Below are 14,377 nucleotides of genomic sequence, written 5' to 3' on the forward strand. Positions count from 1 at the left end.
AAAAAAACAGGTGATGACTCCTTTACGATAATTTTGAAGACGATCTATGGAAATCTGAGCTGGTCATAGGAATCAAAACCGTCCTTGTTTCAAATCTGACTTAGGCAACACCTGGTAGTATTAGAGAAATCAATCTGAGTAGGCTACCTGTATTGAGAAGACCAAAAAGGAAAAGGAAAAAGTTGTTGGGAAAGACATAATTTCGTATAGATCCAAGATGAAAAAAGCAAGAGAGACCGGAAGCAGGGGAAACAGCTGCCAGCTTTAGCATAAGGTACTACTCTTACTCTTAAATTCATTCATGATACGTACTGTATCTTGTCGCTCTGCAAACGAGAACACATGACAAGTTGTCACGTGAGATAATTACAGAGGCATGACTCTGGCTGGTTTCCCATTGACCACCACAGTGAAAGCAGGGAATCCCTGCACGTCCTGTTACGGTGGGTTACAGCTGAGAACATTTACTGTAAATGCTGAAGTGTTGAAAAATATTTTACGTTTTTGTTTCATTTATTTGTTAATGCTTTAAAAAAAACACTAAAATTGCTCCATTACTTCTGATTTAAAATTGGTTCGTGTGTGATTTGGTGTAGAAAAAAATATACATTTACAAAAGAGTGGGAGAGGATGTGAGTTGAAGATAACATCTAAAATACCAAGCAGGTGCTAGATGGTTTGCATATTTGGTTCCCCTTGAAAGAGAAGACGGAAAGATGCTGTATAGGTTCATGAGGTTCCCACATGCAGTGTACCTCCCACAACTTAATTAACATTACTTGGTTCCTCTTTCTTTCTTCTGTCTTTCTTTTTTCTGATAGCTTTCGAAAAAGATTAACCAGGAAACCCAAACTGCACTACAGCCTTCATTTCAAATGAAAAGAAAAGAAAACTGCCATAATATGCCAATTGTGTGGTCTGACAGAAACACTGAAAACATTGAAAGAGAGAGTGAAAAGTGTTGCCATACACCAACTTTCACTTCTGTGGTAGATACTATAGTAATATTTAGACAACTAAAACTACTTGTTTCTACTTGTTAAAATTATTTAGATTCACATTTTGCAGTTTGTGGTGCTGTATTAATTCATTATAACAAACAACAACTGTTACTCTACTAGGTGTTTTTTTTTGTGCTTGTAATGTGTGCATGCATTTTTGTGGGCCTACACACGAATGCTATTAGCTACACAGATACACAGAGTGTGCATGTATGTGCTTAAAGTGATTTCTGGATTAAGGCTCAGCTAAAAGGATTAGAATGTTCCACTAGCTGGACGAACCCTGTAAATAGATCAACCTGACGCCGCCACTGATGCAAAGCTGCAGAGGGATCAGAGGAATCTGACAGCTGGGAACAAATATTTCACCCAAGGCTGCTTCTCTCCTCCAGGTATGTAGATGAGTGTGTGCAGTAGACTGTTAAAAGAAACCAAAACTGTCGTGTTAGATTTTAGGATTATTACAGTAGATAGTGCGTTGTATCTAAACCTTCAGTTCAGCGTAGTGAAGGAAGTCCTAAAAGTAGCAATAAGACAATGTTAAAATATTGCATTATAAGTTGGGACTCAGGTGTTCTCCTGAGGTCTCATGAGCTGATTAATTGATGAGAAAAAAATAAAAACTTTTTTCCTCAAACATTCTTGTGAAATCATGTCTAACTTTATCTTTTTGGGCCTTGAAGTAGACAGGAAAACAAGGGGAGTGTCTCTGTGGTGGTACTACTAACAAGTAACAGACGACCAGATGCGATATGATGAGAGACTGGAAGCTTCATTCTTAACCATCTGTATTTGTTATGTTACAAGGTTAAATCTTAACCTCTAAAACAACTTGTAATACTGTATCTGTCAAATACTGTAGGTTTAGGAAATGTTACAAAATGACAATATTTGCTTTAATATTACTTTCCATCATTGAAGACCAGCACAGATTTGATGGGTCTACTGTGAAAAACAAAACAAAACAAAAAACTTTTTTGCAATTTTTTATTTATTTATTTTTTTTACAGTTGTATCTTATAATGATACTATTGTAAACCATTATTTTGTGGTTCTGGCATGTCATGCTGTCTATTGTATGGTTAAGCAGATAAGCTTTTTTTGTTGTTCGTTTGCATAGAAGAACTCATGTGAGCTTTCTTGTCTGTTCTGCTTTAAAGGATCTCATCGCCGTGACTCCTCAGAGAGATGGCTGATGTTATCAGGAGCTTAAACCTCCTGGAGACCCTCAAAGAATCTGTAGAGAGCAATAAGTTATCAGATGTCAGGGACGCGGTGGAAGATCTCCTGCTCAGTAGGATCAACTTAGCTGTGGTGGGAAACCGTGGAGATGAAAAAGACTCCTTCATGAACTCCCTCCGTGGCCTTGGACCTGGGGATGACGGGGCGGCTCCGTCTTCATCTAACGTTGTGTCCGAGGATGTGACAGGCTATCCCAACCCCAGATACCCTGATTTTCGTCTGTGGGACCTGTCACCTGTGCCGGACACCTCCCCTTTTGAACCTGGGGGATACATGGATAAAGTTAAGTTCCTCCGCTACAACGCTGTCTTCATGACATTCACACATACACCCCAGCCCAACAGCGTGGAGGTGTACTTGGAAGCCCGATCACTACAGAGAGAAACGGTATACTTTGTTCTCTTTGGTTTGGCAGCTGATACAGACAAGAGTCTGGAAGAAAAGCGAAAAGCTAGTCTGGAAGTACTGAAATCACAGGGTGTGAAACAGCCTAAGGTCTATCTGGTCAGACCCTCCACCCTGGAGAAGCTGGACTTTCCTGCTCTGTTGGACGACATGGGCAAAGACCTTCCAGAGATCCGCGCCCACGCCCTGCTCTTGGCTCTGCCCACATTCACTTCGGCCATGGTCACCCAGAAGAAGGAGGCTTTCAAAGCACTGGTGTGGGCAGCCGCCTCGCTCTCTGGAGGGATGTCGGCTATTCCCGTTCCCCTGGTAGCCTCTATGGTGGACTCCAGTATAGCAGTGCGGATCCTGACCAAAGCGCAGTTATCTCTGTGCCTAGATGATGAATCAATTGAGAGAGTGGCCCGGCAGCGACGCATGGATCCCAAAAGGCTTAAAGAACTGCGGACTTGTGTTCTGTCCGTGGAGGTAACCAAAGGGGAAGTGAAGAAGCGGCTGGCGGCGGCAGAAAAGGACTTGGCTACGGTTTCGTCGAAGCTGGTAGAAATGGCGATACCCAGACATGCGCGCTCCGTCAGCCGCTCCTTCGCTGCCATGCTGCAAGCCTTAAATGGCGCCATTGACGACATGGCTGCCGATGCTGAGAAGATAGTAGCTGCTGCTCTGGGGGAGGGGAAATGAAGTCAGATGTATTTTGTGTCTGTGCAGCGTTTCCTGTTTATGTGTGATTTACCTTCACTTTTATATTTTGGGATACATCAAATGCACAGTTTAGACAATGCTTCATGAATCTTTTGATACTTATCTCTGTTTCTGCTACACACGAAGTCCTAGGAAACACTGTAAATGTGTACACATAGAAGCATTTATTATGTAGTGTGATATCACACACTGAAAGCTGCTCTGTACCTGCGTGAAAGACTTCAACACTTAACTGTGGCTTTCTCTATTAGCACAGGAAGTGGGGGGAAGATTGATAGCAGACGTGGAGTAGGCGAGCTGAAAAAAAGATACTCCAGCGCATTCATCAGAACACCTACAAAAGATTATATTATCTGGCTTGTATGGCTGGTCATGCAAATTCTTTCAGAGTTTAAGTCGACTGTGAACACTTCCTTTTTTTAAATCTACTTTTAACTTCAGGAGACATGGTGTGAGACTCTCAAAAGTGGTTTCTCGGGGGTAAGAACATACTTTTTGTTAAAATCTCATCTCCTCTATTTGGCTTGGTGGTATGATACCTGTGTATAGATAAAGCCACGGTTTTGATTTCTAAAGAAGTATTTAGATTGAACAGAGAAAGGTTTTAGATTATTAATAATCTGGATTTGTCTTTCAGTTCTGTGTTTTATAGTAGCTATAAGGTTTACATGTAGGGGTAAAAAAAGGCAGACAAATGCATTGTACTGTTGCACTCTGAACACGTGTACGTTATATTAATGGTTGTCTTCAAATGCAGGTCTGATTGCAGACTAAAGTGATTTAAACAATAAATATACAACTGAACATTTGCCTGAAGCTGCAAAATGCAACGAGTTAAATGAAAAATGTTTGTTTCGATTATCAAGTGCAATCACAGCTTACTGTGTTTACTAAAATAAAGAAGAAATATAAACATAAAAAGTTTCATGTGAATACTCTTCTACCAGTCTATTTTTGAGATGAGGAAGGAACAAAAAGACTAATAAGCAGAAAAAAATGAGGAAGACGGAAAATCTGGTAACAAGCTAATTAACTGTGAGAAACTAACTTTTGGTGCCTGTAACAAAGAAGAGGGTATGTGGTGTTATGTTATGTGATGTGGAATAATGTACGCACAGCTTTTCTGTTTCAGATATCAAACTTTAGTCCAAAACGAGAATGAATGCTCAGACGTTCGGGTGGTTCGTATTTCTGGCCTTAATAAAAAGTAGGAACTTACTCTGCTTCAACAACAGTGTGTCCCCCTAAAATCATTTGCATTGAATTAATGTATTACCTGTGTTTTCACCACCACAGATTATTCAGCAAATACCTCTCCATTTACCCTACAACCCAGGGAGCTGTCAGCTAAAGAGGGATGCTGCGCTGAAATCACATGCACATGCACAGGGGGTGTTAATGATGAAGATGAAGTACACTGGTTTTGGATAAAAGACAAAACATGGAACGACGAGATGAAAGATTTTAATGGAACTATTGTTTACAGCTCGAATAAGTCAAGACGTGCTGTTAGTCAAGAGTTTGAAGGAAGAGTTCAAATTATCGGCTTATCACATCCACAGAGAATGCCTGAGTCTGTGTGGAGTATTTTGATCTGCAACCTGACAAAATATGACAGTGGGAGTTACTCTTTCAGATTTGTAGGAAAAACCCCAAAACAAAGATGGGTGACCCCAGAAGATGTAACCCTCACAGTTGAAGGTAAGTTCAGAATTTGAAGACATTCAGTAAATACAAAGCAATAAAAAGAGTTATGCCCACAGACATAAAAGCTGTGACTCTAGAACAGTTTTAATAAAGCTTCATTACAGCTAAGAATAGATGAAAAAAAACCTGTATTCATAGTGATTTAATAGGATTTGTGTGTATTCCTTGATACATTTCTGCTGATAATATCTTTCTCTCATATTTTCAGAGAACCCATGCCTGCTCACTTTTCATCTAACACCTACTCTGATTGGATCTGGCTCGATAACACTCACATGCTCCACTTTAAGTTCATGTCCTTTAAACCCTGAAATTCAAAATTTGCCTTCATCATCCAAAACACAGTTGAATGGAGAAAAAAACACCACCATCACCACCAGTTTTGAGGCCCACCCCGAGGATGATGGGAAGGTGTTTTCATGCCAAATACAGAACAACGTGGACAGATATTGTATTAAGAATATTTCTATAACTGTTGAATGTAAGTTCATAAATGAATTGTTTGTACTGGTTGCAGACTCCAAATGTATCTATAAGGAATGGAGTAGTAATAAATAGTAATTCTATTATTATTACTGTATTTAAGACCAGAATTAGTGAGCACTGAGAATTATCTATATGTCAGAAAATCATGGATTTTAAAACCAAACGAATGACCTTATGCATAATTTGTGCCCTTGATTTCCTTTAACAATCCACCCATTCTTCCTGTTGTAAATGTATTTCTCTTCACTCATACTGAATGTGTTGCCCACACAGATGGTCCTAGAGACTTGGTGGCACCGGTTTCTACGACGGAAAGCGTCAGGGAAGGAGACTTGGTGAGTCTCACTTGCTCTGCCAAAGGAAATCCTCAGCCCACCATTTTCTGGTTTAAAGAGAAGAACAAGCTGTCAACAACAGGACCAGAATTGAGCATCAACAAAATTCAGGAGTCACAGGGTGGACAATATCACTGTGAAGCTGAGAACAAACTTGGGAAAGTTAAATCCAAACCAGTCAATATTACTGTTACATGTGAGTACCTCTTATATTTTTCATGATCATTTTAGTGTTAAATATCTTGATAAAATTCTGGATGAAAGCCTTTATTTTGTATTTTATTTACAGTCCTGGATTAATTTCTCTTTCAGATGCTCCTCAAGTTGAAATAAGGAACACTTCATCTATGTCCTCTGTTACAGAAGGAGGTGAAATTATTTTAACATGTGATTTGAAGAGAAGCAACCCACTGCCTGAACAGTACGACTGGTTGAAAGATAAACGTGTGGTAAATGTTGGGAGGAATAATACATACAGAATTGTAAAAATCAAGCCTGAGGACAGTGGTTTTTACACATGTAAAGCCTGGAACAGTGTCAGTTATGGAGAGTCAAAACCCCTTGAAATCAGGGTTCAATGTAAGCTTTGCACTTCCTTGTACACACACATCGTGTCATACACAAAACAGAGGATGCTGCACAGGCTGTGTCACCATGGAAAGTATACTGAAAGTTGTTTCCTTTTTCCAGACAGGCCAAGGAAGACGAGCATTTCCATTTCTGGATCTTTTAATAATGACAAAGTGAAAGTTGGTAGCAACATCCAATTAACCTGCAACTGTGATGCCAATCCTTCTCCACACAACTTCTCCTGGTACCGTTACAACAACAACAAACTAACTATGCGGTGGCAATCCCTCATAGTTAAAGAAGAAAGCCTACATTTTCACGAGGTTGAAAGATCAGATGAAGCGTGTTACATGTGCAACGCCACTAACTCCATTGGAACAGGGGAGGATAGTGACGAGAAGTGCATATACGTACTGTGTAAGTAACTGTGCAACTTTTGCATGAAATTGAATAGCATAGAATTTAAAGTCACTCACAACTCCACTTCCAGGTATGGGTACTGCAAAAACTGCATGTTCCCCGGGTCCTTTTGGGGAAAAGCGGGGAACATAGGACCCTTTTTCTAAAAAAGGGTTCTATGTTCCCCGGTCCCATACAAAGTGGGGAACATAGGACCCGGGGAACATAGGGATGATCCTGACTGATGCAACTTTCATGTGTGTAAATGTTCATGCAGCTCACGCAGAAAGAAACACAGAAAAAAATAAAATAGAAAAACTGAATTTTGCGCAATGTTAGAGTAAATGTTGCTCAGTAATATATAGATAGTGATAGATGGACGGATGGTGGCCTTCCTTCTTGCACCTTCTTCCTTCTTGGGTGTAACAGTCTGCTGCTGAAGGAGCTGCTCAGAGCACCGTCACCGTTGTGCATGACTAACATCAGCTTGGCTTTAGTCCTCTCATCCATCTACACACAGCTGGAGCCAGCAGTTGGTTAGCTTAGCCGAGCAAAAGAGAGGAAAGGAGGGAAGAAGCTGTTCTGGCTGCATGCAACTCTAACTAATTCCACATATCAGCAGATTGGATTAAGGAAACAATGTAATAAAAAAAAACAATTTAACACATAACTGTTAAATGATTACACTTTACGTCTAGTAAACTAATCTGTAATTGTGTCAAGTTGTGTGAAGTTGAATTATGCCGGTTACTGGACTTTGATACTGTAATGCACAGTTAAGTTAGCTGTTTATATGTTTCCAGTCTTTGTGCTAAGCTAAACTAACCTGCTCTTGGTTGTATATAGAGTGCATGTAGGCCCACAATGGAGTTAAATCAACCTTTTCCTGTAACTCTGCCATTTCTAAAATGTCAAAGTGTTAAAGCTTTCAAGAGGTTGACTTCCTGTTAACAAAGTGCTGCTGTTGAGAAGAAAAATCAAACACACCGCTGTCTCCTCTCCACAGATCCTCCCACGTTACTCACACTGTCTATGCCTGGTGAGAAGACAGAAGGCGAGACCATCAACATCAACTGCACAGTTGAGAGTAACCCAGCATCAACTCTCACCTTGAGAAGAAATGACCAGACTATAGAAACCTATCAAAGTGATGATTACCTGCTTGAGAGCAACACTCTTCGCTACACCTTTATTGTAACTTCAGAACACAGTGGCTCTTACACCTGCGATGCCGAAAATAGTGAAGGTTCAACTCAAAGCGGAAAAAGGAATTTGGTGGTGAAATGTGAGTGGGTCATCAGAGCTTTTGCAACCAAATAGATGTCAATCCATAGTTTCCATAAAGTTACGGTACTTACTCATCTTGAGGGGAAAACAAAAACAAAAACAGTTTGCTCTCTCATCTATTATTTCCATGTGAAATTATGTCATTCTGATCGAGTGTTTAGTTCATTATTAAATATTGGTTTTGACTTGTTATGCAAATGGAGTAAGAAATTAGTGTCAAATCCCCTATATTTTTTTTAATCAAGTACCGTAGAATGAGTACCATTCTACAGTACTTGATACAAAATGAGTGGTTGAGAAAAAGAAAAAACATATTATTAACTTATGAACTCCTACTAAACAGTACCTAAATGTGTGCACTTAACCTAAAAAATGTTTACATTTAATAATTAAATACTTGAATTAATACAACTTAAAAACCATTACTACTGTACTGCTTAAAGCAGAAGTAAGCGGAATGTTTGTGTTAATATAAGTCTTAAATAGTTATATCTTCCGACAGCAATCACTTACATAGAGCGTTTGGTCCGAAACACGGGTCTGTCAGTCACTCTGCTCTGCTCTGAGCCGAGGAGAAAACTTCTTGTATACTTACTTGTATCCTACAACCTTTATCCAATGAGGAGAGAGAACGGCATGAAGGGCTGTGTGTGCAGCCAAGGGATGCGCGTGAATGTGGTGACGTAGGGACGAGGACCAATAGATCCATGACGAGGGCGGGGACTGCTAACTCCATCGGCTGACAAGAAGTTAGCCAAAACGACCGGATCGCTTACTTCTGCTTTAAGTAAAATTATCTAAAGACTTAGTTTGAATTCACCCCAATGACTGAATAAAAGGGAGTATTATGCAACTATTATGATGATATCCAGGTTCAAATGTTTGGTGACATGATTGTGACCTACCTGACAGTTTTTCTTTTCCTTTTTTCTTTATTTAACTTTAGATATTCCCAAAGATGTGATGGTAAATCCAAGGGATGGCATTGAAGTGAATGAAAATAAGTCGTTGAAACTGGATTGCAGTTTTACATCCTACCCACTAGCAACAGTTTTCATATGGACAAAGATGATCGATGGGAAAGATCAAACTATGATCCAAGAAAAATCCAAGACCCTCACTATAAATTCTGTCAGTCCCTCTGACAGTGGACTTTACAGATGTAAGGCCACTAATGACGTTGGAACTGGGAAATCAAAGCCAGCTGAGGTTAAAGTCAGATGTGAGTAAAATGATGTTCTCATGATGGTGTTTAGAAAAACGAGGAGGACGTTTATTACAAGACTGTTTATATTTCAGATACTATGGAAACTTAATTTTCAAATTTAAAGTCACAACTTTACCTGGAAAAAAATGTTTATAATTTTATATCAAGGAAGGAAGTACTGTTAAATCCAACCCAGATCACTATGGTACCTACCTGTGCTCTTCAATCCTGGTCAAGTGTAGAGATGACTTTTATTCCTTGATTAAAAAACAAAGAATTCCCAAAGAGTTGTGTGATTTTATAATGTTGGAGAATATCAGAGAAATGTGTGACTTTAAAATTGAAAATTAAACTGATGAGTTTGTGCCCCCTTTCTTGTTTTTAACTTTTATCTTCAATGACTCTAATATGCTGTAAAATACTACGTACTGTTTTAATCATGATTTTATTCTATTCCCCCCTGAATCACATTTCTAAGCATAAATCCTCCAAAATAAAATTAACCAATGACTGCACCTTCTATTACAAAGAAATAGACATTCCCATTACATATGTATCTAAGGTCACTCTGATGTTAAAAGTGACTTTCACCGGTAAAACAGGTCGGAAAAACACGAGTGGGTTGCCTGGAACGCTACAAAGTCGTAAGTTGTGACTTGAAGCTGTAATTTACGATTTCAAAAGCCTGCCTGGAACGCAGCATTAGCGAAAACGACCGGACCACTTACTTCTGCTTTAACTGTTTTATGTAGTTACAGCATCTGTCAGTTATTCTTGTGGTTTAAGCTAAAGGATAAAACCACCAACAGTAGGAATGCCAAAAGGGACATTCAAAGTCAAACTGGAGTTTTAAAGACAGAAGTAACATTTTTCATTCACACATAATATTTGAAGGCTAATACTGTATGAGAAAATATTGTTTGTCCTGTTTCTTCTCTCCTGCATTTCATTGCCTAGATGCTCCAAAACACACAACTATCTTGAGAGCTGCAGAGAGGCAAGGACCTAATGGGGAAAGCTACATAAATCTGACCTGCAGCAGTCACGCCTACCCCCAACTCACGTACATATGGAAGTTGAAGGGCAAGGAAAGTGATAAAATTGTATCTATACACCAAAACTACACAGTGCAGTCAAACAATCCTGGAGCCTACTACTGCATCGCAAAAAATGACATAGGTCAAAAATCCTCTGAGCATGTAAATCTGTTTGAACGTAAGTGATTTTTAAGGCCTTATGTCTGTGTGCGTGAGTGAATGTGTGTTGTACTTGCATTGTTTTTAACAGGAAACATGCTTGAGTTATTTCTTTCCATCAGATTAGCCACAACACAGTTTCACATACTGATAAAACCGCTATGCTACACACACTGGGTGTGTACGTACTAATGCTCTGTCTCTTTTAACCACAGAAAACTTTGCTATGATCGTGAGGGTTGTCATCGTCTGTCTCCTTATCCTGCTCATTATTTTATTACTTCTCTTATTTTACAGGTAAAGTATTGATGATGAGTACTTTTAATTTTCAAAGAGAGAGAGAGAGAGAGATTATGTTTCATCAGTGAGTTAACACTCTCATGTTCTTTTGTTTCCAGGAGAAAAAAATCACGTCAACGACGAAGCACAAACCTACAATCATCATTTGACTTTTTGGTGATGACTCATTTTTGCAAAGTTTTCTACCTCTTCATTGAACACGTGTGGATGAAAATGTTGTTTCTTTGTCCGTGTGTAAACCAATGCAGGTTTGGTGGCGTAGCATCAGAGGGGGGAGTCTGAGGAATGAGCCTGTCTTGGCAGAGCCGTTCAGGAGCAGGGATGACCTCTTGCCAGAGCAGCCGTTCCGTCTAAACGCCCAGCGATGCCAGGCTCGTCCAGACAGCACGTAATACACTACTCACACACATGTAAAACACACGCAGTCACACCCCAGGACAAGGAACACTGTGTAGGGCAGAGAGCTGGAGTCAAAGCGTCTATTTAGGATCCTTCAGACACCAATACCACAATGACAGAGCCATTTATTATAGTCAGTCACTGCCACACACACGTTTTCACTCTTATCACCATTGTTGCTCCACAGGCCGGCATCCAACATCAACACTGTTTACAGCACTGTGAATCTGCCAGCCGGAAAACCTGTGAGTTCACCCAGTCTGAACAACTTCATTCAGAAGGCAAATGTATATAAGATGAAATACCAGGAAATCTACTTGTTGATTAAATCCATTACTTCATTAAAGCATCACTCAAATAGGAAACTGTGTTTATTGAGGCTCTGGTCCAATGTGCTGTGCTGATATTGACAATTATTGACCAATTTCCCTGACAATTTCTAAAAGCCCCCCTCATTTGCAAAACAGACATAAAAACTGCATAATTGTCTAAAGTATTTATAACTATAAGCCACTAATGAACCTTTTTCTTGTGTTTTACTGAGCAAAGGCCCAGTGCAGTTTCCCTTACAAACTCTGGTAATCCTGGAGTTAAATATACCTTGTACTGTAGGTTACAGTTTGCCAATAATCCTAATAATGTTTTAAACAACACTTACAATCTCTAATTTCAAATGCATTCACATTTTTGGGGCGTTGTGCAGCTGAGTAAAGCAGGCAACCCATTCATAGTGGCTATCATCCTCACTACAGCAGCCCTAGTTCGAATCAACCGGTGGCCCTGCTGCATGTCATTCTCCCTCTCTACTGTTCTATCTATTAAAGGCCTGAAAACCCCCCAAAATATACTTGTATTTACATTTTGAATGGTAATATACAGTATTTTAAAACAACTTGTGCAACACACACATCCAACTAACATAGGAGTGCTTACAAAACTTCTGTCTTCTATAATCAGTATTTGTCTGGCTCTTCTTTAGGCGGATGTGTCTTTCAGTGGTCAAGCTGTTACTTTTCCGTCTGTGTCCTGCAGTAATGCCCTCACTGTTGGTCCTGTCAGTAGCTGTCTGTCAGTACACTAATGGTTCAGTATTATGGAGCCATGAATTAATAGAAAACTTACAGTGACAGTGTTAGCACATGAATGAAGCGATTGAGTTGCTGCTGTGCATTCAGTGATGTCTGTCTGCATCTGCTCAGGCACCCGCTGCACAAAAACCATCAGGGAGGCAAGGTGGACACACACAGGATGAGTCCCTCAACTATGCTTCTCTGCACTGGAATAAGCCAAAGTAAGAATATACTTATAACACCAGAATAAGACAGGTGTTATGACATGGCATGATTTGTGATGATATTTGTCTTTCTAGGACCAAACAGGCAATAGGAGAAGAGGACATGTACGCAAAGGTGTCCAAGCCTAATCCACTTCACAAGGTCAGAAACCATGACCTTTCTTATCCAGCATCAAGCTCAGTTTGTTTCAGGATAAAACACCTAAGTTGAAGGTCAAATTATTTACACTTGGCTCAACTATAAACTTAGCTCTGATTGGCTCAGCTGACAGCTTGATTTAAGGCCCAGTTTATGAATCCAGGCTGTTACATTTCTGTGATACGTTCAGTATCGATATAGAATCTGGACAAGGAAATCTACCTTTATAGAAAACAGGACTTTAAAATGTGTTGCTTGTGGTAGGAATTAATGACTACACTTAAACTCTTTAAAAAAATAAAGTATGTTGAGTATGATACATTTTCCTGTGTTGAAATGTATTCCATGTAACAAACAAAATTATGAAATTGAGTCTTCACAAGACGGAAATGTGTGTTTTAAATAAATATAAAATGAAACTATGACATAACATAGAAATGATCTCTGCTATCATCCTAGAATGAACAAGAGAGGCTGGGGGACTATGAAAATGTCAGGGTAGCACATGCATCCAAATTTCCAAACCCAATGTTTGATGATGACGACTCGAGCAGCAGTGATGATGAAGCGGATGTCAGAGATCCACGGGTGACCTTCACACCGAAGCCAGGACGTCAGAAAGATGACACAGACTCCAGCACCTCTGACGACGATGAGATTCAGTACTCTGACGTTAAAGTCAATGACGGGGATGTCAACTACTCGCAGGTGACCTTCAAACCAAAGCCAGGACACAGGAGAGACGACACAGACTCCAGCACCTCTGATGATGATGAGATTCAGTACTCGGACATTAAACTCTGACTCAGGATATTCTGCTCTTACTTAAAGTAAACAGCCATCATGTTCCTGAGATAGGCTGAACTATATATGTGATCAGTCCTCCGGGTTAATAAAGGTGAGATCACTCTACGGCAGCGATTCCCAATGTGGAAAGCTAAATGAATTCATTCAACTTATCTAAAAAAAATTGAAATAGTGATTTATCTATAAAACATATTGATATAAAGTATTAAATTGGTGTGATGTCAACTCTAATTAAATCAAATGTTTGAGAACTAGTTAGCAGATAAGGTGATTCAACTATTGGATCAACTGTCCAAAAGTGTTCAAGTACAATAACACATCAACACATTGAAATTGTTTGCCAGAAGTGAAGGACAAATGCTTGTGTTCAGGAATTACCGCTTAAAATGGCAATAATACAAATACAAAGTGACAGCAGCAATACCTCTTTTATGCAATTTATAGTGTAAATCCCATCCAGTTTTTAATGGATTCATAGAAAAGGTGGTGTATTTGCAAAATGGTGTCAAAGGTGACTTGAGCTTGAGTTTAGTTTTAATTTTCATATCCATTCCATATCACTTTCTGCTTTTCATTGTTTTTCAAACCCACAGCGCCTGGAATGTAATTATCAGTCAATGGTGACAGATTTGTATTCAAACTCAGCTGTTATGAAAGAAAATATATAGGGACAAATGTATTTTAAAGTTTATTTTTGTTACTGTGAGGTTTTGTGAACACGGCTCCAGCACAAAATGACACGGCTGTAAAGAGGCTTGTTTCTGAAGCATGCATGTTGAGACGATGCACTATATAAAATGCTCCATTTCATTACCTGCTTTGACTGTAGCTCTGGTGAGGCTGCCTACTGTACTATAGTGCAGCACATTTACTTTTTTTTTTGTTTATGAGCAAAATCAAA

The 14,377-nt window shown here is 39.4% G+C and overlaps 2 protein-coding genes across 2 annotated transcripts; both read left to right on the top strand.

The window, feature by feature from the left end:
• The first annotated feature begins 1,227 nt into the window (after window positions 1-1,227).
• irgq2 (immunity-related GTPase family, q2) lies at window positions 1,228-3,471 on the top strand. The gene is made up of 2 exons (XM_085802323.1): window positions 1,228-1,393; window positions 2,162-3,471. The coding sequence occupies exon 2, from the start codon at window positions 2,190-2,192 to the stop codon at window positions 3,327-3,329; it is 1,140 nt and encodes a 379-aa protein (XP_085658449.1). The 5' UTR covers window positions 1,228-1,393; window positions 2,162-2,189; the 3' UTR covers window positions 3,330-3,471.
• Window positions 3,472-3,627: 156 nt separating this feature from the next.
• LOC146972281 (B-cell receptor CD22) lies at window positions 3,628-14,191 on the top strand. The gene is made up of 17 exons (XM_085802316.1): window positions 3,628-3,830; window positions 4,483-4,557; window positions 4,647-5,051; window positions 5,266-5,538; window positions 5,817-6,074; window positions 6,191-6,457; window positions 6,569-6,865; window positions 7,854-8,132; window positions 9,081-9,356; window positions 10,299-10,556; window positions 10,753-10,834; window positions 10,936-10,993; window positions 11,086-11,225; window positions 11,424-11,481; window positions 12,436-12,527; window positions 12,606-12,672; window positions 13,129-14,191. The coding sequence occupies exons 2-17, from the start codon at window positions 4,509-4,511 to the stop codon at window positions 13,471-13,473; spliced, it is 3,204 nt and encodes a 1,067-aa protein (XP_085658442.1). The 5' UTR covers window positions 3,628-3,830; window positions 4,483-4,508; the 3' UTR covers window positions 13,474-14,191.
• The last annotated feature ends 186 nt before the right edge of the window (window positions 14,192-14,377 follow it).

The sequence above is a fragment of the Trachurus japonicus genome, chromosome 16, assembly GCF_045865225.1.
Source record: "Trachurus japonicus isolate A0001 chromosome 16, Traja_1.0".
Lineage (NCBI taxonomy): Eukaryota > Metazoa > Chordata > Actinopteri > Carangiformes > Carangidae > Trachurus > Trachurus japonicus.

Bases quoted from the DNA above. Each gene is read 5' to 3' on its own strand.
- irgq2 (XM_085802323.1), top strand. From the start codon at position 2,190: ATGGCTGATGTTATCAGGAGCTTAAACCTCCTGGAGACCCTCAAAGAA.
- LOC146972281 (XM_085802316.1), top strand. From the start codon at position 4,509: ATGAATGCTCAGACGTTCGGGTGGTTCGTATTTCTGGCCTTAATAAAA. The intron at 8,133-9,080 runs GTGAGTGGGTCA...ATTTAACTTTAG, and splicing joins AAGGAATTTGGTGGTGAAAT to ATATTCCCAAAGATGTGATG. The intron at 12,528-12,605 runs GTAAGAATATAC...TTGTCTTTCTAG, and splicing joins CTGCACTGGAATAAGCCAAA to GACCAAACAGGCAATAGGAG.